Source organism: Aspergillus mulundensis (assembly GCF_003369625.1).
Source record: "Aspergillus mulundensis strain DSM 5745 chromosome Unknown scaffold_8, whole genome shotgun sequence".
Taxonomy (NCBI): Eukaryota; Fungi; Ascomycota; class Eurotiomycetes; order Eurotiales; family Aspergillaceae; genus Aspergillus; species Aspergillus mulundensis.
Window position 1 is genome coordinate 828,401 of NW_020797896.1, and position 21,720 is coordinate 850,120.

At 51.9% G+C, this 21,720-nt stretch overlaps 8 protein-coding genes across 8 annotated transcripts in view; 3 read left to right on the forward strand and 5 right to left on the reverse strand.

Moving 5' to 3' along the window:
* On the forward strand, positions 1-1,142 carry DSM5745_07667 (glycosyltransferase family 32 protein; the record flags this gene model as incomplete). The annotated part of the gene is made up of 2 exons (XM_026749683.1): positions 1-1,060; positions 1,114-1,142. The coding sequence occupies 2 exons, from the start codon at positions 1-3 to the stop codon at positions 1,140-1,142; spliced, it is 1,089 nt and encodes a 362-aa protein (XP_026601715.1).
* Positions 1,143-1,985: 843 nt separating this feature from the next.
* Positions 1,986-3,452, forward strand: DSM5745_07668 (uncharacterized protein; the record flags this gene model as incomplete). The annotated part of the gene is made up of 1 exon (XM_026749684.1): positions 1,986-3,452. One exon carries the CDS (start codon positions 1,986-1,988, stop codon positions 3,450-3,452), a length of 1,467 nt encoding a protein of 488 aa, XP_026601716.1.
* Positions 3,453-4,667: 1,215 nt separating this feature from the next.
* Positions 4,668-6,033, reverse strand: DSM5745_07669 (cAMP-dependent protein kinase; the record flags this gene model as incomplete). The annotated part of the gene is made up of 4 exons (XM_026749685.1): positions 4,668-5,387; positions 5,444-5,568; positions 5,635-5,727; positions 5,784-6,033. The coding sequence occupies 4 exons, from the start codon at positions 6,031-6,033 to the stop codon at positions 4,668-4,670; spliced, it is 1,188 nt and encodes a 395-aa protein (XP_026601717.1).
* Positions 6,034-6,691: 658 nt separating this feature from the next.
* On the reverse strand, positions 6,692-7,599 carry DSM5745_07670 (V-type proton ATPase proteolipid subunit; the record flags this gene model as incomplete). The annotated part of the gene is made up of 8 exons (XM_026749686.1): positions 6,692-6,734; positions 6,790-6,875; positions 6,933-7,017; positions 7,074-7,189; positions 7,257-7,339; positions 7,395-7,407; positions 7,466-7,483; positions 7,552-7,599. The coding sequence occupies 8 exons, from the start codon at positions 7,597-7,599 to the stop codon at positions 6,692-6,694; spliced, it is 492 nt and encodes a 163-aa protein (XP_026601718.1).
* Positions 7,600-8,472: 873 nt separating this feature from the next.
* rom2 (putative Rho guanyl nucleotide exchange factor (Rom2)) lies at positions 8,473-12,164 on the forward strand (the record flags this gene model as incomplete). The annotated part of the gene is made up of 3 exons (XM_026749687.1): positions 8,473-11,116; positions 11,172-12,034; positions 12,084-12,164. The coding sequence occupies 3 exons, from the start codon at positions 8,473-8,475 to the stop codon at positions 12,162-12,164; spliced, it is 3,588 nt and encodes a 1,195-aa protein (XP_026601719.1).
* Positions 12,165-13,591: 1,427 nt separating this feature from the next.
* On the reverse strand, positions 13,592-14,652 carry DSM5745_07672 (C2H2-type zinc finger protein; the record flags this gene model as incomplete). Its single annotated transcript, XM_026749688.1, has 3 exons — positions 13,592-13,950; positions 14,016-14,441; positions 14,499-14,652. 3 exons carry the CDS (start codon positions 14,650-14,652, stop codon positions 13,592-13,594), a joined length of 939 nt encoding a protein of 312 aa, XP_026601720.1.
* A 2,267-nt stretch (positions 14,653-16,919) lies between these two features.
* DSM5745_07673 (putative RNA helicase-like splicing factor (HRH1)) lies at positions 16,920-20,642 on the reverse strand (the record flags this gene model as incomplete). Its single annotated transcript, XM_026749689.1, has 1 exon — positions 16,920-20,642. One exon carries the CDS (start codon positions 20,640-20,642, stop codon positions 16,920-16,922), a length of 3,723 nt encoding a protein of 1,240 aa, XP_026601721.1.
* Positions 20,643-21,096: 454 nt separating this feature from the next.
* The window catches only part of DSM5745_07674 (uncharacterized protein), a gene marked incomplete at both ends in the record, with an annotated part of 1,402 nt that continues 778 nt past the window's right edge, over positions 21,097-21,720 (reverse strand). The window contains one exon of the mRNA XM_026749690.1: positions 21,097-21,524. Coding sequence (XP_026601722.1) covers positions 21,097-21,524 — 428 coding nt within the window. The remainder of the gene's footprint in view (positions 21,525-21,720) is intronic.

Genomic DNA, 21,720 nt, shown 5'->3' on the forward strand with positions numbered 1-21,720 from the left:
ATGCTCACATTTCGAAAGGCGCTCATAGTAGCTGCCGTCTTCGTCACCCTCATTCTCTTCCTACGATCGTCGCATCCTTCCTCCGAGTCGGCAGTAGCCGCGTCCCCAGAGACGGTTGCTTATGAGATCAGTCAAGAAACAAAGGAAAAAGCGCCAAACCAGAATGCAGAATCGACACAACAGCAGCCGATGAAGGAGCCTCCTCCGCCTCCTACTGCTCCCTTGCGCGAACGTTTGCACTATCATTTCCCATATGATCTGGAAGCCAAGTTCCCCGCGTACATCTGGCAGACGTGGAAGTATACTCCGGCTTCTGTGTGGTTCAGTCAGGATTTACGACAACCGGAGGCGAGCTGGACTGAGATGAACCCTAGTTTCGTTCACCAAGTTGTACCGGACGATACCCTTCATCATCTCATAAAATACCTATACGGTTCAATTCCCGACGTGCTCGAGGCGTTTAATTCATTGCCGATACCTGTGTTAAAAGCCGACTTCTTCAGATACCTGATCCTTCTTGCGCGTGGCGGGGTCTACAGCGATATTGACACCACCGCGTTGAAACCCGTGGTAGACTGGCTACCAGACAGCGTTGACCTGTCGACGATTGGCTTCGTCGTCGGGATTGAGGCTGACCCCGATCGACCTGATTGGCATGACTGGTATTCTCGCAGAATCCAGTTCTGCCAGTGGACCATTCAGTCCAAACCGGGCCATCCTATTTTGTTAGACATCGTGACATACATCACCGAAGAAACTCTTAGGATGAAAAAGGCAGGTATACTGAAGAAGGGGAAGATGGACAAGACCATTGTTGAATTCACTGGACCAGCAGCTTGGACTGATGCAGTGTTCCGGTATTTCAATGACCCCGAATACTTCCATGTCGAGCCTGGAACCACCCGCAATATCACATGGGAGGATTTCACGAACCAAATTGAATACCAGAAGGTTGGCGATGTGATGGTCTTACCAATCACCAGCTTTAGTCCCGGAGTGCAGCAAATGGGTGCTCAGGGCATAGATGACCCTATGGCATTCGTCAAACATGACTTTGAAGGTAGGCCGCTCATCGCCGTTAATCGTCAAAGGTCAAGCTGACGGATCAACTAGGAACATGGAAAACTGATCCCTCGCTATAATACTATCACATGCCATTCACTAGTGAACGATTGAGTCCACCTATGCGGTTGAGAGGCAAAATCTTGATACTGCCCCATAGTTCATCCTTCGAGAGCGAGTTCGAAGATGGCGTTTTGCAGCTAAAGGGCCATTGAAGGCTCTTATTGATTACCACATTGCTGGTCTCCGCGCTCACAATGGTTGAGCATACACCACCTCTTTTACGACTCTTGGTCCCGGAGAACCCCCAGAGGAATTTTTGATGCGCACGCCTTGGCGATGTCTATAGCCTCCGAAATAGGTTTCAAAGTTCGACAACCCCCTACGTCGTTTTTCACCTGATGAAATTCAATTTGCGAGGAATGTTGGCACTGGCTGGTCTGTTGTGCCCGCAACATGCGCTGCGTCTCCGTTAACGATGCATATGTATGTGTATACGTGCTGTTTCTTTTCTTGCGTGTCTCTGAATAATCGATAGAAGATTTAATATCATAATGGCTAATGAAGCTCACTTGATCATACCGTACCACCTTGCCGACCCGGTACTACCTACGCCTATTTGTCCCTCTAAGCTCATTCGGATGCTCCGAAGGATTCATCCTTGTGGCCAAAATAAAGCAACGCAAGCACCCTCGTGTACTGCCCTTTCAACGTGACCGGGCCTTATCGTGCTTCCGGAATCCTTGGCCCATGTTCAACGTCACTTGTAACAGAACGAGGAAGCCGCGGATGTGGGCACCCGTGTATGACCTCGCGGTTGAAAAATGCCTACACCTCCGCGCCCCCACCGAGTCCTCAGATTCCTCGATAGTCATATTCCGAGTTCAAGCTGGTTCAGCGTATAGAAAGATTCACGAACCAACATGGCCATACAATCAAAGCAGCAACCCGGCCCGGTTACTGCATCGACTGATGTCTTGGACATGCCCTTGGACTTTCTTGGCCAAGCCCACTTTCTCCATATCTATACCCAGCTGTGCCTCTGTTATTCAGTGGCAAATCCTGCCTTACATCCCGCAATTCTCAGCACGCTGCGTAAAGGTCTTGAACGCCTTTCGTGGGGCTTCCCATGGATAGCCGGCCAAGTTGTCAAAGAAGGCGCCAACGGAGAAAGCACCGGAGTCTACAAGCTAAAGTCGTTTGAGAAGGTTGTGTCACTGAACGTGAAGGACCTCAGCAATGACCGCTCATTTCCCAGTATGGATGCCCTCAGGAAGGCCAACTTTCCTATGAAAATGCTGGGTGAGAGCATCCTTGCCCCTCGCAGGACTATACCAGGATTTCCCGACGAAGCTGGTTTGAAAAATACGCCAGCCTTACTCGTCCAGGCAACCTTCCTAGCCGGCGGCCTCCTGCTCACCGTTGCCAGCCACCATGCTGCGATGGACATGACTGGGCAGGGCCACCTCATGAGCCTCCTCTCCAAGGCATGCCACGGTGAATCGTTCGCTGCGCAAGAGCTCATGATTGGGAATCTCTCCCGCCACAATCTCATCCCCTTCCTAGACGATACGTATCAGCCTGGCCCAGAAGCTTCCATCCTACATTTCAAGGCTCAACCAGACCCTAAACCCACATCCACACCTTCCAGCCCAATAGAGGCAGAAGTCGACGTGAACAAGGAGAAACTCAACCAAGCACCACCGCCCTGTTCCTGGGCCCATTTCACCTTCCGCCCATCCTCCCTGCAAGCCCTCAAATTCATCGCCACAGCAACAAAGCCTTCATCAGCCCGCTTCATCTCCACAGATGACGCCCTCTGCGCCCTCATCTGGCAAGCCATTTCCCGCGCCCGCCTCGCACGCCTCCCACCAATGACAGAGTCAACGCTCGGCCGCGCCGTCGACCTCCGTCCGCACATAGACACCATCCCAAACACGTATCTCGGCCTAACGCAGAACATGGTCATGAGTAACCTCACCCTAGATTCTATCACGACCTCCACCTTAGGCGCGATCTCCGCCAATCTTCGCTCAACACTCGCCCGCGGGACCTCAAATATCCTATACGATACCTCCGCCCTAGCAACCGTCATCACCCGCGCAGCGAACAAGACAGAGGCCTTTGCCCATGAGTTCCTCGATTATACCAAGGACATTGCGATCAGCTCCTGGAAGGAAGTGAACTGCTCTAAACTGGATTTCAACCTTGGCTTAGGCTTTCCGGAGGCCTTGCGCAGACCTTCCTTCACGCCTTTGGAGGGCGTGATCTTTTTCTTACCCAAGGCGCTTGATGGAGAGGTGGGCGTTGCTATTTGCCTTAACGATGAGGACATGGCCAGACTGAAAGGTGATGGAAAGTTCATGAAGTATGCAACCTTTGTTGGGTAGTTGGCTTGCCTCTCTCTGGGATGCCACCTGCCAGCCTCGGGACAGGAACGGATTATCGAGGGAAAAAGTGTAGGGCAAAGTATCTATAGGGATAAACTATCATTATATGCGTACAATTTGACGGGATACTTCCACCAGTATAGACTTGGTCGTCTCCGTCCTGTGCCTCTCATTCATTGGAAGTAATCCAGTTGCTTAGGCAGGTAGGAAACTCAACAGCCATAATGGGCCAGCAATGTTTATTGCGTCTCCATAGTCAACTTTACCTATACTCGTCTCACGTGAATGGGCTCGGGCATCCCGGGTTTATAGCCCACCCCCCACAGCCCAACAACCCAACAATGGTTCGTTAGAAAAGAAAGAGAAATTGTATTCATTCCTGGAGCCTAAATAAGCTTTGGCATCTTTGAACAAACAAGATACCTAATTTCTTTCCTTACTGTTTAGATTCCATCTTGACAGTCCATTAGAAAGGAAAGTACATGGACATCGACTCATCGGCACGTATGGGCAATAAAGCAGCCAGCTACATGACCCTGACATACTTAGTGGCAACCATGTATATACTAACATTAGATGATGGGTAGATCGTGGAAGTTTCCAAAAGACGCTTGCTTATAATGCGCGTCTGGGTCGAAACACCGGGTGAAAAGGGAATTGCCAAATGCCAGCACTTGAGATTAGGGAGCAAGAAGTGTAGTGTGGCCGTCATCATAAGAACAAAGATGTATAATGTATATGGCCCTGAAGTTTTTCTTGGTCAGGGTAGCGTTTGAATGGTGAGACAGTGTCTTTGACCAGGACTCAAAAAGGTTTGGTGACATGTGCGGAGAGAAACCCAGTTAGTCAGGACTAGTATGCCCAAACCTGAGGGATAATTATGGACAAGAACAGACAAGTGTGAGGGGCGTGACCCGCGAACGGTTCCCGGCCTAGTATCAGAATAGAGACATCTGATAGGCGAGACGGTCAATTAAGCGTTCTATCCAGGCGCGCTGGTATTGAACTCAAGGCAGGGCGATCAGCGCTACTGTGCATCTTAGACATGTGACAGGTATAGCAGCTGCTTTATGCTCTGAGATCTGAAACGGGCCGAACCTCCTCGGCTAAAACCTATAGGGGTCCGCATAATTCGGTTTTCAGGAGTGTGATGTCATTCTGCGATGTTGAATGCACGTATAACTAGGATCGGCAAGCAAGCTGTTTTTGACCGTCCTAGAAGTCGCTGAAGAGTGTCTCATATTTGGACCGCATGTCCTCGGTATATATGGCTTGGGTCTTCGGATCAGGATCAGGATATTCTTCGAAGTTTCCTGTATCCGCGGGGTGGTCGACACGAGGGATGATAGGCCCTTTGATACGACGGTAGAAAAGATCGTCCCAGTTGATGTCCGCAAAGAACGGATGAGTTCGTACCCTTGCCGAGCCGCCTGATATATGCCCGAGGCGCTCGGCTGGGTTCGTCTTGCATAGCAAGGAGATGATGTTCTGCGCAGCCGGTGACATATTCTGAGGATATCGTATGCGACCTTCAACGATTTGTTCGTAGATTCGCATCGGATTTTGGTCCCAAAAAGGAGGTTGACCAACAAGGAATTCGTATATCAGAATCCCAAGAGCCCACCAATCGACCGCAAGACCATGCCCACTATTGTGTATCACTTCGGGGGCTAGGTACTCCGGAGTACCGCAGAGTGTATACGTTTCGCGGTCTCCGATCTGCTTTGCGAAACCGAAATCAACAAGCTTGATGTGACCATCAGCGTCAATTAGGATATTCTCCGGCTTCAGATCGCGATAGACAACACCCTCAGCATTGTGGAGGAACTCGATTGTCATTGTAATTTCGGCCGCATAGAATCTCGAGGTGTTTTCGTTGAACCGCCGCGCACGGCGCAAATAACTGAATATCTCACCCCCAGGGCAGTAGTCCAGCTTGAGAGATGTCAGTCAACGGTCAATGACGACAAATGTGGTGGCCAAGGTCGTACCAGCATATATAGACTTTGGTTGTCAGAGAAGGAAGTGATTAGGGTGGTGATAAATGGGTGGCCGGATACATCCGCTAGAGTCCTTCGTTCGTTACGGACATGCTCGACTTGCTTGAGTTTGATCACTGTAGATGGAGACCCGGTATATTAGCCAAGACCGTGGTGATGGAATGGCGTTGAACTGTCCGTACCGTCGGCCTTTCTCAGGATCTTTAGCGCGTAGACCTTGTCCGGTTTCGCCTTGTCGTCGCGTAATCTCGCCAACCATACTCGGGCAAATGTACCTGTGAAGACGAATTTAGATTCCAGCCACAATATATCCAAGCGTTCCGGTACTAACCGGTACCGAGAGTCTTCAGTAATACGAAGTCCCTGACGCTCAACTGCCGGGCAGAGATTCCCAGCTGTTTCTCTTCTGGCCGCTCGGTGATGACGAAAGGGTTCGGGTGCCGCTGTGTCGGCGGTCGGACAGAAGCTACCGTGCGCTTCTCCCTTTCATGAATCTCATCGGGGTTTCGGCTCCCGGTATTAGAGGCCGATGAGCCCTGCACACCACTAAGTGGCGAAGGGCCGACGGTTCCTGAAGCCATTGGGATGGCTCGAGATCATGTCTCGGAGGATGGTGGGGAAGGAGGAGCGATGCGCGAGAAGGTGAGCAACAAGGTGGCAATTGAGCCAATAGCAGGTTCATCTATTAAGACGCAGGAACAGTAGAGAAGAGCTGGAAGACCTGTATCAAAGGTCCAGAGCGATAAGAGACAAAGAAAAAAAAGCGTTTATTTGCTACTGCGGGATAAAAGAGGTTTTTTGCTGGCGCGCTAGGTACGGAGACTCTGACGTTACCGGCTGGCGGGGCAGTCCATACAAAGTTACTCCTGCGAAAACAAAGTATGCAGCCATCACAAGACCCAGCTAGAGGCAATGTAAGTTATCAGCTCTGGTTCTCGAGATAATCACAGGTTCAACCTGATCGTATTTGTAGTCTGAAACACATGAATGCATGTACGGAGTACTAGTACAGAAACCCGCCTTGGAACAGAGGCTGAAGTATGTGTGGAAGTGCGTGGACGAGGCCCAATCGCGATCTAGAAAGATCGGTATTGGATTCGTTCTGGGGTGTCCTATAGGTCCGTCATCGCCAAAAAGTCTATACAGGTAGGTAGAAGCGTCGATATATGAAGGGACGATGCGGAGACCAAGGGCGTCAACCAAACGGACAAGCAGTTAGTTGTAGAACTCGATTAGCGCTCAGTTCGAGCTCTTGGAGTTTAGAATAAGGCCAACGATCAAGCTGCTGGGAATTAGTGGGATGCTTCAGTAGTTCATACAGAAGAAGTCACGCGTACCCATAGAGTCCAAGAACTTCACCAAAAATCAGAATGAGAATCATGCCGACGTAGACCCTGGATTGCTGCATATAGGCGCGGACTCCCTGTACCAATTGTTAGACACCGCGTTCCGAGGGCGTAGCCATTCAATCTTCGCTTACAGCATCTCCAACAATTCCAATTGTATATCCCGCAGCTATTCCTGCAAGACCGACCGACAGTCCCGACGCAAGATGCATGCATCCCCTTCACGCACGGTTAGCCTGGATCCAATGAAGATCCCTCTAAGCCGGTCAACGTACGCATATAAGCTCAAAGATTTGCCCTCTGACGGTGGAGGGACGTCACCCTGGATAAGGACAGCAATAACCAGACCGTAGACGGCGATGATACCGGACATAACGACGGGAATCAAGGACTGTCGTTACGGACGGTCAGCGCAAGAACTAACAGTCGTTCCGTTATAGCAAATGAATCTCTCCCACCTTCATAATTAGGTCAGGCCTGAACGTTCCCACACCGGCGATTCCAATTCCAGCCTTGGCCGTGCCATATGCCGCTCCGGCCGCTGTATCAGTAAGCTTCCGCCGTCTTGCAGTATGCTGCGAGATTGTAAAACGTACATCCGAAGATCATCTATCAAAGCTTCGTTAGTCTATGCGTTGCAGGCTCGGAGGGAATATGGGACACTCACGGCTGCGGCAATTCCTGCCTATTTCCAGGTTGAATGTCAGCGTCGGCGACCCAGAGCTTCAAGCTCAAGTGCATCGGACAACTCACGAAGGACAGGAACGGGGCGAACTTGGGTGTCAGCTCGCTCTCGGTCATGGTTCTATCTCGATGGAGAAAGGTATGCAGAAAATGGACAGGATACTCCGAGTAGATAAGGAAAATGTGAAGTAAAGAAGACGATGCAGGAGTTTCGATGTAGTCTACACGGTATAGTTAGCTAGAGCTGGTCCCGGGCACGAGAGAAGGGGAGCAAGTTGCTTGCGTGGGCCGCCGTAGAGAGCGGGCGGACAGCCACTTCGCCCGTCTGGGTTAAGCCTGACATGTGCCTGTTCGACCCAACAACTGACCTTCATTTCCACCCCCGTGCTCTCTTTTCTTCACGCACGGCATTCACGACCACCGATCAATATTCCCTCGAAGGCCACCTCGTCTCCTTCGCTTGTCGTCTTTGTCTGGTGCTCGCTCTCCAGACTCGATTGCCCGATCGGCCAATCCATACGGAGGGAAGGATGCTGAGGTTATGAACGGCATAGGCACTGGTCTGCCATTGCGCTCAAGGCTCCTACTGGATTCACGTTAGACTTTACCACGCGGTGTCGCCATTTGCATATCGAGGCATGAACTATCACTGAAGGACTATTCGTATCTCGCGTTCTCCATTTCAATCTCTTGTTCCTGTCTTTCTTATTTCTATCACCCTCGACCCTTCGTTGTCCTTCGATCGACTATCACTTAATTGCTGTGGAGTAACGTCTGTTGACCCCCTCTTCCCCATTCCGCCATCCCCACGAAACGAACGACAACCCGAAACGTCGCTGTACGCTGTTCACGACCAGACTCGATACCATCCTCCCTCGTCTCTGCTTGCGATTTCGTATCAAATTGGTCTCGTTTTCGCCGTCGTCGTGTTCTCTCCGGCTGTCAAAAGTAGCGGGATAAACTTAGAAACGAGGCGTGGGATATTTTACAATGGCCGATATAGGGGGCCAGCAAGGCCGGAACTACCGGCCTCACGGCCATCCTTCGTCTGTACAGCGTGATGCTGCATTCTCAGAAATTTTCGGCGGAGCACGGCAGCCTGGACGCTCGCAGACCATGACATCCCAAACGGCCCAGTTCTCCCAAGACCGGGCTCACACCATGTCATCACAGGTTCCGCGCCCACAAATGCAAAGAGGCCCTCCGCCACCGCAGCGCCAGATGCAGAATGGATACCCACCAAGCCAGCCGAACGGGTACTACCAGGCATATCGTGGCTCAGCAACGATGACTTCGCAGTCTTCTCAAGGCCCGCCTCGACCTTACCCCGGGCGCTATGCTTATCCTCAACCGCAGCGGCTGGACTCAAGACCTGCTCCGGGGCCTCCATACCAAGACCCCAAGGGGTACAACCGAGCGCTTCCCCACCCCGCCTTGAATTCGGACACCTACAGGTCAAGATCAATGGCTAGACTGGGAGGGCCGCCGATCAATCAACCCCAACCGAATAGCTTTAACCATACTTCAGCCATCGCGTCTCGCAATCAGCCATATAATCCAGCGACTCCAATGACACCCCAAGGGCGTCCGGTGCCTGAAAGGCATGGGAACGAACGCGCCATGTCCCTAACTTCGTACTCCGTGGATCGCCAACCAAATCGTACGACAGAATACGGACGACCAATTCCAAACAGGCGACAACCGTCTGTGCCTTTTCAACCACCAGTTGCCCAGCAGGATGACTTCACCGATTACATGAATGGAAAGACTCGCCCCCCGAGTGACGGATCAACGCCGTCTTCCCGGACCTTTTCCATGGCGTCTACTGTTGCGCCCGATCGGACAATGAGCATGCAGAGCACTCTTACGCACAGGCCCAGCGCGCAGACAACCACAACTCTCGTGTCGAACAACTCGCGCCGCAGCAAAATGCTCGCTGTGAATCCGGCCCTTCTATCGCGAGTTGCCGATGCGTTCCGTGAACATATTGCACTTGGTGAGAAACAAAAGAACGGCCTTTCGTATCAGAACGCATTTTCTGGCGCAGACGCGGTGGATGCTATTGGTGGGATCATTAAGACAACTGATCGAAACCTTTCTCTCCTCCTTGGGCGAGCTCTAGATGCGCAAAAGCTCTTCCACGATGTCACATATGATCACCGACTTCGCGACGCCCCCGGGGAACTCTATCAATTTAAGGAGACATTAGGAGAGGAAGCGCCCAGCTCCGAGGTCAATGGCGTTTTCACCCTTCTAACCGAATGCTATTCTCCAACCTGTAACCGCGACAGCCTGTGCTATTCGATCGCTTGCCCAAGGCGACTCGAGCAACAAGCCAGGCTGAACATGAACCCGCTCCCGGTGCTCCGAGCTTCCGCGTCGAAAAGCAGTCTTCACGGTGATGATGATGGCGATGATAATCAGAAGCTATGGATCAACATGGTGCCCAAGGAAGTGTCGGACAATGTCGATGACAAGGAAAAGAAACGTCAAGAAATCATTTTTGAGATCATGTACACAGAGCGAGACTTCGTCAAGGATCTGGAATATCTACGGGACTTCTGGATGAGACCATTACGCTCTGCCAACAATTCCCCCATCCCCGAACACCGACGGGAGAAGTTCATCCGTACCGTGTTCGGCAACTGTCTGGATGTTCTGAAAGTCAATAGCGCGCTCTCGGAAGCTCTCAACGCAAGGCAAAAGGAAAGTCACGTTGTGAAGAGCGTTGGCGACATTTTCTTACAACATGTGCCCCGTTTCGATCCGTTTATCAAATATGGCGCGAACCAATTGTACGGCAGATGGGAGTTTGAAAGGGAGAAATCGTCCAACCCAGCATTTGCAAAGTTCGTGGATGATACCGAACGGTTGAAGGAATCTAGAAAACTAGAGTTGAACGGTTATCTCACTAAACCAACCACTCGTTTAGCAAGATATCCTCTTTTACTGGAACAAGTGGGCAAGAACACTGCAGAAGGGAGCTCGGATAAAGAAGACATCCCAAACGCTATCAAAATCATCAAAGATTTCTTGTCCCGTGTCAATGCTGAGAGTGGAAGGGCAGAGAACCACTTCAACTTGGTGAATCTGAACTCTTCGTTGAAGTTCGGCCCCGGTGATTACGTTGATCTGAAGCTCACAGAAGAAAACCGACAGATGTTGACGAAGATGGCATTTAAGAAAACGCCTACTGATACCTCCGAGGTCACAGTATACCTCTTCGATCATGCTGTCCTTCTGGTAAGAATCAAGGTTGTGAACAAACGAGAAGAACACCGTGTCTACAGGAAGCCCATTCCTCTAGAACTCTTGGTCATTCCTCAAATGGACGAAGTCATCCCAAAGCCCGGCATCGCGAAAAGACCATCGTCGGGTCTGCTTGCAAACAGAGCAGCTGTGAACCCACCGGCCGCAAAGGATACTCTGCCGATAACATTCCGGCATCTTGGTAAAGGTGGATATGAGCAGACGCTGTATGCCACGTCGTCTCAACAGCGAAAAAAGTTCCTGGAGATTGTGGATGAGCAGCAAACGAAGCTCCGAGAGCGCAATAGTAACTTCTACAACAAAAACATTATATGTGAGAAGTTCTTCAATGCGGTTAACAGGGTGAACTGCCTTGTCCCAATTGGTATGTCTCATCTAGTCCTCCTGGTTGATTATCAGCTAATTTGATCTCGATAAAGACGGCGGTCGAAAACTTGTGTACGGCACAGACAGCGGCATCTATGTGTCGGACCGAAACCCAAGAGACAAGTCTGCGAGACCAAGGAAGGTGCTGGATGTCAGTCAAGTCACCCAAATTGATACGCTGGAGGAGTATCAGCTGCTCTTGGTTTTGGCAAACAAGACTCTGTACTCTTATCCCATGGATGCTCTCGAGGTGGCTGAAGGGCAAAACTCAGTGGCCAAAAGGCCCAAGAAGATTCAAGGTCATGCGAACTTTTTCAAATCCGGAATCGGTCTTGGACGCCACCTAGTGTGTTCTGTCAAGACCTCTGCTCTCTCAACCACCATCAAAGTCTACGAGCCTATGGACAACCTAGCCAAGGGGAAAAAGAAGTCTACCGTCAGCAAGATGTTCCAGAGTGGGCAAGACACTTTAAAACCTTTCAAGGAATTTTATATTCCGGCAGAGTCATCGTCTATCCACTACCTACGGTCAACGCTTTGCGTGGGGTGTGCGCGTGGTTTCGAAGTTGTCAGTCTGGAAACAACAGAGACGCAATCCCTTCTGGACCAAGCAGACACCTCTTTGGACTTTGTTGCGCGCAAAGAGAACGTGAAGCCCATTCATATTGAACGAATGAACGGGGAGTTCCTTCTCAACTATAGTGACTTTTCATTTTTCGTCAACCGCAATGGTTGGCGCGCAAGAGCGGATTGGAAGATCTCCTGGGAGGGAACTCCCAATTCATTCGCACTCTCGCTACCCTACATATTGGCTTTTGAACCGAACTTCATCGAATTCAGACATATCGACACGAGCGAGCTAATCCATATCATGACTGGAAAGAATATTCGCATGCTACATTCTTCCACACGAGAGGTATTGCCAATCTCCCTCTCATTCAGTGGTGCCCTACTAACAGGCGCAGATTCTTTACGCATATGAAGATGATACGGGCGAAGATGTTGTGGCTAGCTTGGATTTCTGGAAGCACAAGCCGCTGTCATAGCATCAGGCCTACGCACAGAAATAGCGCCTGCTTTTGATCGCTTTTAGACCGGTTCCATTCTGCGCATTGAAGAAGCATTCGATTTCCCTTCCTTTCTACTTCTTTCTTCATTCCTCATTTGCTTCCTTTTTGAGCCGTCTCAAAGATTTTCTAATACCTCGCCGTTATTTGGTCCGTCCCAGATCGAGCTCGCTTTTGCTCTCCATCTCCCAATTGGCCATTTATTTCCATCCTGCCGTGTACAATGAAGCGCAAATACCATATGTTCTTTTTTTCATATAATCCTGTCATTGCCTTCTCTTCGTGTCCTGTTCTACCTACCTACTTATCTCATTTTGCATCCGCTTCGCCTTCCTTCCTTACCTCCTTGTTTGTTCTGTGTGGGAGTCTGTGTATCGCGTGTATCTTGTCCCATCCAACTGTCTCGCGCCATAGCAATTACATATAGTTAAGTTAGCTGCAGGGGAAGCTGGCCCTGACCCCAGCCATTCCTCTGAATCGACTGGCTTGGTCTTCTGCCCGGTGCACCCAAGGTTATTCTCTTAGCTTCCGTAGCCTCCGAGTAGACGTATCAGGATTTCAGCCAATCGATTACAAGTAATAGCCTTCGAGGGGATAGCAATGCTCCTCCGCCAATGTCCTGAGTGCGTGCGCGTTGGCCACCACGTAGTCTGCCGCATCTTTAGCTGTACACCCCCTGCCCTGCATAACCCCCTGTTTCAATAAACAGCATTTTTACCATGGTTCTTAGCACGGCTAGCACGACAGGCAGACTTCAATTATTTGTAGGCTAGAGGGAGCACATACGCACTATATATTTGTAACCGCCCATGTGCAACCGGGACTTCTCTACATTCAAGAGTGGGGGGATAAAACGCAATGCTAAGAAGTAGATCCCCCACCTGTGACCGCTGTGAATAATACATATAGTACTAAGATCATAGACTGTGGTGGCGGTAATCGTATGAGCTTGCGAATTGTCTGGATCATTATCTACCACTTAACGCCACCATCCTTAATGCATATCTTGTCGAAAGAAACTGAAGTAGGTCTAAAACACGGCGCAAATATGCATCTCCATAAATCTGTGTTGTGCAAAGACATGGGAGCAAAACCATAAAATGTCGTCTACTAGTCCGGTATGCTTTTGGGAGAAATGTCAAGATATTTCCAGAACGTAGTCCTGATGTACTTCTAGGAAATATGTGATTAAAACACTGGAACAAATATCTATATATCAAAGTATTTTGATTCGATGGTATATCATCACTCATAGCGCAATATGTACTGTAAACCCGATGGCCAAGCCAAACAAACCTCCAACAAGCATAATTGAACCAAGTGCAGGTGGAAGAAAGCACTCCCATTTTTTCTTTCCCTCCACATTAGCCGCTCTAGATACGGTAGATAGTCATAAATCGATCGACTCAAAAGTTCGGGACCACAACGCGGGCAATGTCCTCTGGCGGGTGATAATGGTGGTGAAAGTTCCCGTACTCAGATACCGTCCCTGCATAACTGCTCTGATAGTGATCCGAGGAGAGCCACGATCTACCAAAGGGAGAATCTGCCCGGGATCGGTCTGGACGGTCTGGCTTGTGCTCTCTAAAGAGGGGGTGGAGGCCTGGCTCTGCGACTTCTGTTGTGAGGGAGCTGTTGTTCTGGCTGTTGTGAGTTTCGTTGCTGCCGGGAGCCCATTCGAGAGGTAGGTTGAGGGAATCCAGGAAGTTTGTGAACTCTTCATAGTGGTGTGGCTCGTCGGGAAGGTATGAGGATGTTGTTGGGGCTGTTTGTTGGCTTAGCCGTGATTTTGAAGAAAACGGACTGGATGGGTGCAGAGGTGAGACATACGTGTGTAGCTTGGTAGGCCATGGGTAGCGCCGTTCGGGAGAAGCAACTGAGCGGCCTCGAGGATCTCCGGGTCATGGGTACATTCATTGCCGGTTTCGGGATAGCCATCTTCTTGCTTCACGTAGCTGTTGCTCTGGTGCATCGTCCACTGGGCGACTTCGGCGTCCTCCGGCGATGGGGGTACACTACTAGTCTCATGGGAAGCGGGGTTTGGTGCAGAGGCACGGCGAGATCGAACGGTTGCTGTCGAAGCACGCCGGATCCGTTGCTTTGTGTCATGGTCTGTCCTGTTCTGAGATTTGGGCGAGGTCTTCGAATTGGGCGGGTTGACGTCTTCATGGCCAGTAATTCCCATATGTCTCTTGAGCAGGTCGCGGCGGGAAAACGCCGCCCCGCACAAGCAGGTGTACGGCTTTTCCTTTGTGTCTGGAGTTCCGTGTCAGTAGAAAGCGCAGCAAGATGTCAGGAATTGGGAGAACGTACGAGTGCGAACATGACGCTCGAGATGCTCGGTGCGTCGAAAGCTGCGGCCGCAGTGGCCGCATGTTCGCGTCTTTGCTGCTGCCCCTACGCTCAGACGGCGCGAGTGCTGAGCAGTCGGGGCATGGGTTGCAGGCGACTGGGAGATCAGGGACATGGCTGTCTTTCAAGGAATTGACTTGGAGTAGGGGGGATCGCTCCACTTGGAGTAGAAGTGAAGTGGTTGACAGGAGGGGAGTGGGATGAACAGAGCTCCAACACGAGGCAGTGGACTCGAGAAATAGAAAATGGAAATGGAAACTGAAATGTAATGATAGAAGAGGAGAAGGCCGGCGAACCCCACATGCGATAATTGATAATGATAAAGCACAGCAGCTGCAGGCTAGTTCTGGTGCTGGTGCAGGTCCAGCCGGTCTGGCTCTCTTGCCTCTTGTCGGACTTGGTCCGCTGCACCAGAATCATAATTCAATCAACTCCCGGCCATTATTCACTCTGTTCCACAGTCCTGATTGACAATGATACTGACACTGACCAGTGACTCCTGACAGGACCAGATTCAACGCATTAAAACCGGACCCGACCCCCCAATCCCCGGTGCTGATCAGCCCCGAGTCGAGCCCCATCCCCGGATTTCTCCCCTGCCCGGAAAACCACCCCCAGTTTCAAATCAGTCCAGGTTTCAACGGCCGCTCGGATGGACTCCAGCATTGCGATGGACAAGTGCTTCAAAACCTCAACTGAGCCCGCGACAACAGCTGCATCAGCACAGTTTCGCGGCCCGGGGAGGCGTTGGCCGTTCCGCTGCGCAGAGGTACGATTCCGCGCTACGGTATCTGGCTACACTACTGTCGACGCTCGCCATCCAGATCAATTCCCCGGCCGCACTTCGCTCCAGCCTAGCCAGCGATTGCATTATTATCCGCGTCTGCCATGACTCGCCGACCACGGATCCTACAACGCCCGTCAGGACAAACTTCACCTCAACCGTGGACCTCGAAGACGCATCCGTGTTGCCTCTGAACAAAGCAACTCAAATGAAAATGTTAGGAGGGCGGTGGCGAGGAGCTCCTCCTGATCAGCTCTCTCCTCTCCGGCAGTCCAGAATGACCAGCCAGAATCGAGAGCTGCTATTTTCTCCGGAAAGTATATTCTTCAACCGTTTAGCCGATTTTCGCCCCGAAGGATCGCTTAACTTGATAAGTGACTGATCGGCCAACAGTCCGCTTCCCGCCGGCGCTCCCCACTGTGGATCGTGTCATGGGAAGGCGCGACTCAGCTGTCAGCCAGCCGGAGCCTGTCCCTGGCAGTGGCCGTTGTCAGGCCCAAGTGGCACTGACCCTTAAGCACTCGTCGCTGCGGAGCCACTATTCAGTGTCACGCTCGAGCACGATACAATTGCGAATCTGCAGCATTCTCGGCGCTTTTCCAACTACCGCATCCATGACTCGAGTCTAAAGCTTCGCTGATGCAAGCTCGGCCGAGTTTCACAGCTATAGATATAGCTATAGGTACGAAACAGATGTCGACACTCTGGGCCGAGTTCCGACTTGGCGGCTTCCTGTGTCGAGCGTCAGCTTCAGGCTTCTTCAGGATTCACGACCAGGATTAGATCACAGCTGGCTGAAGCCCGAAGGCTGAAGCCAAGTAGTCACCAGCCGGACAAGCGTCCGTCATGTTTTCCCGCAATAGGAAGCTTAACGACGGCCAGCGGCTTAGGCTCACTTGATTAGGAATGCCGAAGCTACATCGCTGCTGTCAAAGTGTCAGTAGCGTCGGAACATCCGACATGTGCGGAGGGCGGAGGGCTCATCCGACATCGCTATCGTATCGTATCGGAAGACTCGTGACAAGCCCTATTTAAGTAAAAGAATCGAGCAACTGATTCGAGTCCGCGATTCGAGGAAAGAGCCGAGGGTCGAGACTCAAGCGTCGATGGCGCGACGCCCGCCGCCGCCGCCGTCCGCCGCCCGTCCACGTGGCTGATAAAACTGATTTGAGGGTCGCGACAGTCAGTTGCTTCTATCAAGATTGGCCGCGGCCGCTGGGCTCTTATCAGTGGATAGGCTACTGTCGATCTCGTACTTTTACGCAGGGGAAAGAGCAAGAAGTCCGGAGTCTTTGTAGTGGGTAGATACTAGATAGGCATCGAGATAGGGATTCGTTATCGCCGCCGGATCGGCTGGGGTTTGGGATGCCGGTGTCGTTGACTCGCTATCGGTGTTTGATTTTATCGCCGATAAGCCTCGGCCGCATCTACTTCTAGAGCCCGATATACTACGGACCCCTCGGTTTGGCATCACGGAGCCAGTGTAGAATATGTAGAAGATGATGTTTATCGTACAATTTCTAGATATATCTAGATGACCGGGTATACAGTAGCATAGCACAAAGTAAGACAGGACGACAGACCACTGGATGAAGAATCTATCCCCAAGTCCCACCACCACCACCCCTCCCCTGCCTGCGCTGCGCCGAAAGACGCCAATCATCCTCGCCAGCGAACCGATTATGCAGCGGCTGGATCCTCTCCGCCTTCTTCCTCTTTGACAGCCGATCCGTCGGCGCAACCTTGAAGAACGTCGGCGCCGCCTCAACAAGCCACTTGGGTTCGATCCCCGTCGTGCAGTGCATGTACTCTTTCGTGGTGAGCACAAGCGTGTGGTAGATAACGTGCTCGGCGGGCTTGCCGAACATTGCAGAGGACGGATGCATGTACACGGGTGTCCCCTCGACAAGGGTCTTGTACCCCTCCTGCGGATCCTTGCGCGCTGCGTTGCGGAAGAAGCCCGTACACAGGGCCTGACGCACTTTCGTGGTGTTGCGGCCGCAGGATACGATGCGGTGGTGGTAGCGCTGCATGATGCCGAGCAGTTGCTGGCGGACGTCCTGCGCGCGGCGGATCTGGCGGGCCTGGATGAAGTTCTCAAAGCACCAGGCGTTGTTGAAGTTTGATTTCTTCCAGGCGTTGTAGACGTTGAGTAGGGTTAAATGGTCGCCGTGTGGGTCGTGGAACTTGGCCTTTTTCTGGTCCGCTTGCTGCTGCTTTTCCTTCGGTCTGTAGAAGACGGATTGGATGGAGAGCATGGCGACGATAGAGAGCATCTCCTCGGAGCAGCCCATGTCGACGGAGGCGATCAGAACCTTGGCGAGCGCTGGCTCCATGGGGAAGTCGGCCATTTTGCGGCCTAGGCGGGTGAGGAGGCCTTCGTCATCGAGGGCGGAGAGGGCGTAGAGCTCTTCCAATGCTGTAAGCATGGTGTTTGTTGGTGGGGGGTCCATAAAGTCGAAGTGGAGGAGGTCATTTATGCCCATTGCTTTCAGCATGAGGATAGTATGAGACAGGTTTTGGCGCTGGATTTCGGGGATTGTGGTCGGCAGCATCTCGGATTGGTAGGCGGCTTCGGTGTAGAGGCGGAAGCATTTTCCGGGTCCTGTTCGGCCAGCTCGGCCAGCTCGCTGTTTGGCCTGGGCTTGGGAAATGGGAGTCACTACTAAAGAGTCCATGCCGAGTTTGGGGTCGTAGGCGTTTTGCTTCACGAAGCCGGGGTCGATGACATAGTAGATGTTGTCGATTGTGATGGAGGTTTCAGCGATGTTAGTGGCAATAACGACCTTTCGGCCGCCAGAGGGTGCAGGGTCGAAGATTCGACTTTGCATTTCGCTGGGTAGGGCTGAGTAAACTGGAAGGATGACCAGCTCCGGGACAGTCGGCCCTAAAGCTTTCATCCGCTCAAATAGAATCTCGCATGCTGTGTCAATTTCCTCTTGTCCTGTCAAGAACAGAAGCATATCACCAGGAGGCTCAGTCAGGTGGATCTGCATGACAGTGATAAGAGCCGCATCGAGATAGTCCGACTCGGGCTCTTTCGAGTACATGATCTCCACGGGGAAGGTCCGGCCGGGAATAGAGAAGATGGGACAGCCATAGAAGTACTCGGAGAACTTATCAGCGTCCAGTGTCGCAGAAGTAACAATAATCCTCAAGTCTGGTCTCCGTTTGATAGTCTTCTTCAACAGCCCAAAGAGGACATCGGTTGCAATGGTTCGCTCGTGAGCTTCGTCAAGCATAATCACCGAGTACTTTTTCAAGTCCGGGTCCAACAAGACCTCTCTTTGAAGCATTCCATCTGTCATGTACTTGATCTTGGTCTCTGGGCTGGTGCAATCTTCGAAACGGATGGTATATCCGACCTCCGCACCAAGTTTGCAACCGACTTCCTCAGCCACACGCTTCGCAACCGACATGGCAGCAACACGACGTGGTTGTGTACACCCGATAATCCCCTTGTTGGCCCAGCCTGCTTCGGCCAAGTACTGAGTCACCTGCGTGGTCTTTCCTGACCCGGTGTCGCCGACAACAATCATCAGCTGGTTATCTGCCACAGCTTCCAGCAGTTGCTGTCGGAACTTGTACACAGGAAGACTTTCTCTCTGTTGCTTGATTGACATGCTCGTCCGTTTTCCGAATGACGGGTTCTTGCCCATTGTAACCCTCTTCCATTCCGGTACAGCCTCGTCCGTACCCGTTTGCTGAGTAGAACGGAGGTCAGCCGCAAATTGTCGCTCTTGAGCCATAGGATCCTGCCACTGCGCATTGAGATCCACCCCGGCTGCTCGCTCTGCAGCCTTGTCCTGGGCCTCCTGCTGCCTGAGTTCTCTTCGCTCTTTAGCAAGATTCGTACCCGCCATCGCGGAACGGTTCATGGATCCATCTGGAGCTTTGACCACTCGAATCGGGGACAGCTCCAAAGACATCTTCGTCTGGCCCGCCAGGAAAGGAGGTTCCTCGTCTTTAACCTCGATGTCGATGTCTTCCTCTTCCTCGAAAGTGCCCTCTCCGGTCAATGTAGCGTTATATTCTTCATCAATATCGGGGTAGTCAAGTGCCGAAACAGCGCCGGACGCAATCAGTTGCTTGATCTCCCAGCGTTCTGGTGAGGTTAAGCGCTTCCGGTTTTTCATCGGCCTACCATCGGATTCCTCAATGATAGGCACGTCAGAGCTAAGGTTGCCGTATCTATCATTTGCCGGCATGCCGTCCAATCGCTCCATGTTCGCCCCCGATGCAAGGCGCTTCTGCGGGATGAGGTCCCGCCCAGTTTCCTGATCAACCTCCTTCATTGATAGGCCAATGCGCGAACCTTGTATGCTGATCACTTTTACCTTCACTGGCTGACCCCTACTCACCAAATCAGAGGGGTGGTTCACACGTGCACCTTCCTGCATCGCCGACACGTGCACCAGTCCGTCAACCTTTCCCTTGACCCCCGGAAGATTCACAAACGCGCCAAAGTCCTTCACACCAGTAACACGCCCATCGTAGACCTTGTACAGTACCGGCTGTTCGTCCAATTCAACAGGCGGAGGTTTGCGGAAGTAATCATCATCGTCTCGTCGCCCTCTCCGCCGCTCACTTCGACCATTCCGGTACCCGTCGTCTCTTGAAGTATGCCCTCCAGTCGACCGGCCAAACTCATCCACCCCATCCTCATCCCTCATCTTATAAACCGGGCTGCGCGACCTCGACCTCGACCTCGAACGATACCGATCCCTCCGCCGGCGCCGGCTATGATCATCGTATTCAGGACTCCGACTGCGACTGCGCTTCCTTTCATGAGTCGTCCGCGACTCCGTCGTTTTCGTTTGTGTCTTTGCCTTCCCCGCCAACCCCTCCAGCATCGCAAACGTATCATCCATCGCACTATCCTTCGCATCCTCCTCTTCAACGCCCAGCCCATTCTTATTCCCGACATCCGTATACTCCTCCTCCGCCCATCCCCGCTCGCGATCCGGTACCGCCAGTCCCTTGAAAACACGTGCCTTCTTCTCCAACGCATTCAGCGCATCCATATCATCACTCGCAACATCTCCATTCTGACCCTCGGCTTCATTCTTCTTCTTCTTATTCTTATAGCTCGGATGCATTGTGAGCACCAACCGATCCACGCTCTCCATCAAACTCATCGGGAACAGGTCTCCGCCCATCGCCTCCAGCGCGCTCTTGAACTCGGCAAACGAAGAGCATTTTAGGTGTTGCTCTATTATATACTCCGCGAGGACTTTGTCGCTAACGCCCAGGTGGTTTTGTAGTTCGTTGGTGATGCGCGAGATGAGCGAGAGGTGTTCGAGGGATTGGAGGTCGTCCATGGTGGGTGATATTGAAACAAAGGAGTGTATAGAATAGGTAGAGGGTATTATGAGAAGGAAAGAGGGAGACACACACCCCTCACTTGATGCGATGGATGGTGGTTAGAAGTGAAGTAAGAGGAAGGTTTAAGCTGCTGCGGAAAATCGTTGTGGCGTGGCTGGCAAACTGCGCCACTAGGTACCGTAGTTAGGTCCTACAGATAAGATAAGGCGAGTATCAGCCACAGGAAGTATAAACATTAAACAAGGTACGGCAATGGTCCACTCCTTCTAATCATTATGATTGATTCTAAACGAGTTGATACTGAATATGATACGAGAAAACGAACTTGAGCGAGGTTGAGAGAACCCTATACTAGGCTAACTGGTGTACTATATAAATTAAGAATAGACATTAAATGAAAACCTAACATCTTCTGCCGTTATTTCCTCCAATCATTGGTGCATTCATTACTTAAAGAGCCAAGACAACCGCAGCAAGGGCCATCACGCCAGCGAAGGGAGAGCCAAATTGGTCCACGGTAGCGGCACCAGTAAAAACCGGAGCTTCGGGAGTAGTGCTGGTGGAAGTAGGTTGCTCAGGCGATGCTCCGGTGGGCACTGTGGTGGTTTCCTCGGGAGGGATTGTGATGGACGAGGACGAGGACGTGGTCCAGGTGCTGGTGCTGGTGGGGACCGGAGGAGCAGGTGTCTCTTCGGGTGGAGGTGTCGAGGTGCTAGTGGGATGAGGAGGCTTAGTCTCCGGAGGAGTTTCTGTCTCGGGTGGGGGTGTAGAGGTGGTAGTGGGATGAGGGGGCTCTGTGTGAGGAGGCTTGGTCTCCGGAGGAGTTTCGGTCTCGGGGGGAGGTGTAGTCGTGCTCTGTGTCTCACAAGGCGTTGTATCTGGAGGCGGCGGAGTAGTCGTGCTCTCAGTCTCACAAGGCGTTGTCTCTGGAGGCGGCGGAGTAGTCGTGCTCTCAGTCTCACAAGGCGTCGTCTCTGGAGGCGGCGGAGTAGTCGTGCTCTCGGTCTCACAAGGCGTCGTCTCCGGGGGCGGCGGCGGCGTAGTCGTGCTCTCGGTCTCACAAGGCGTCGTCTC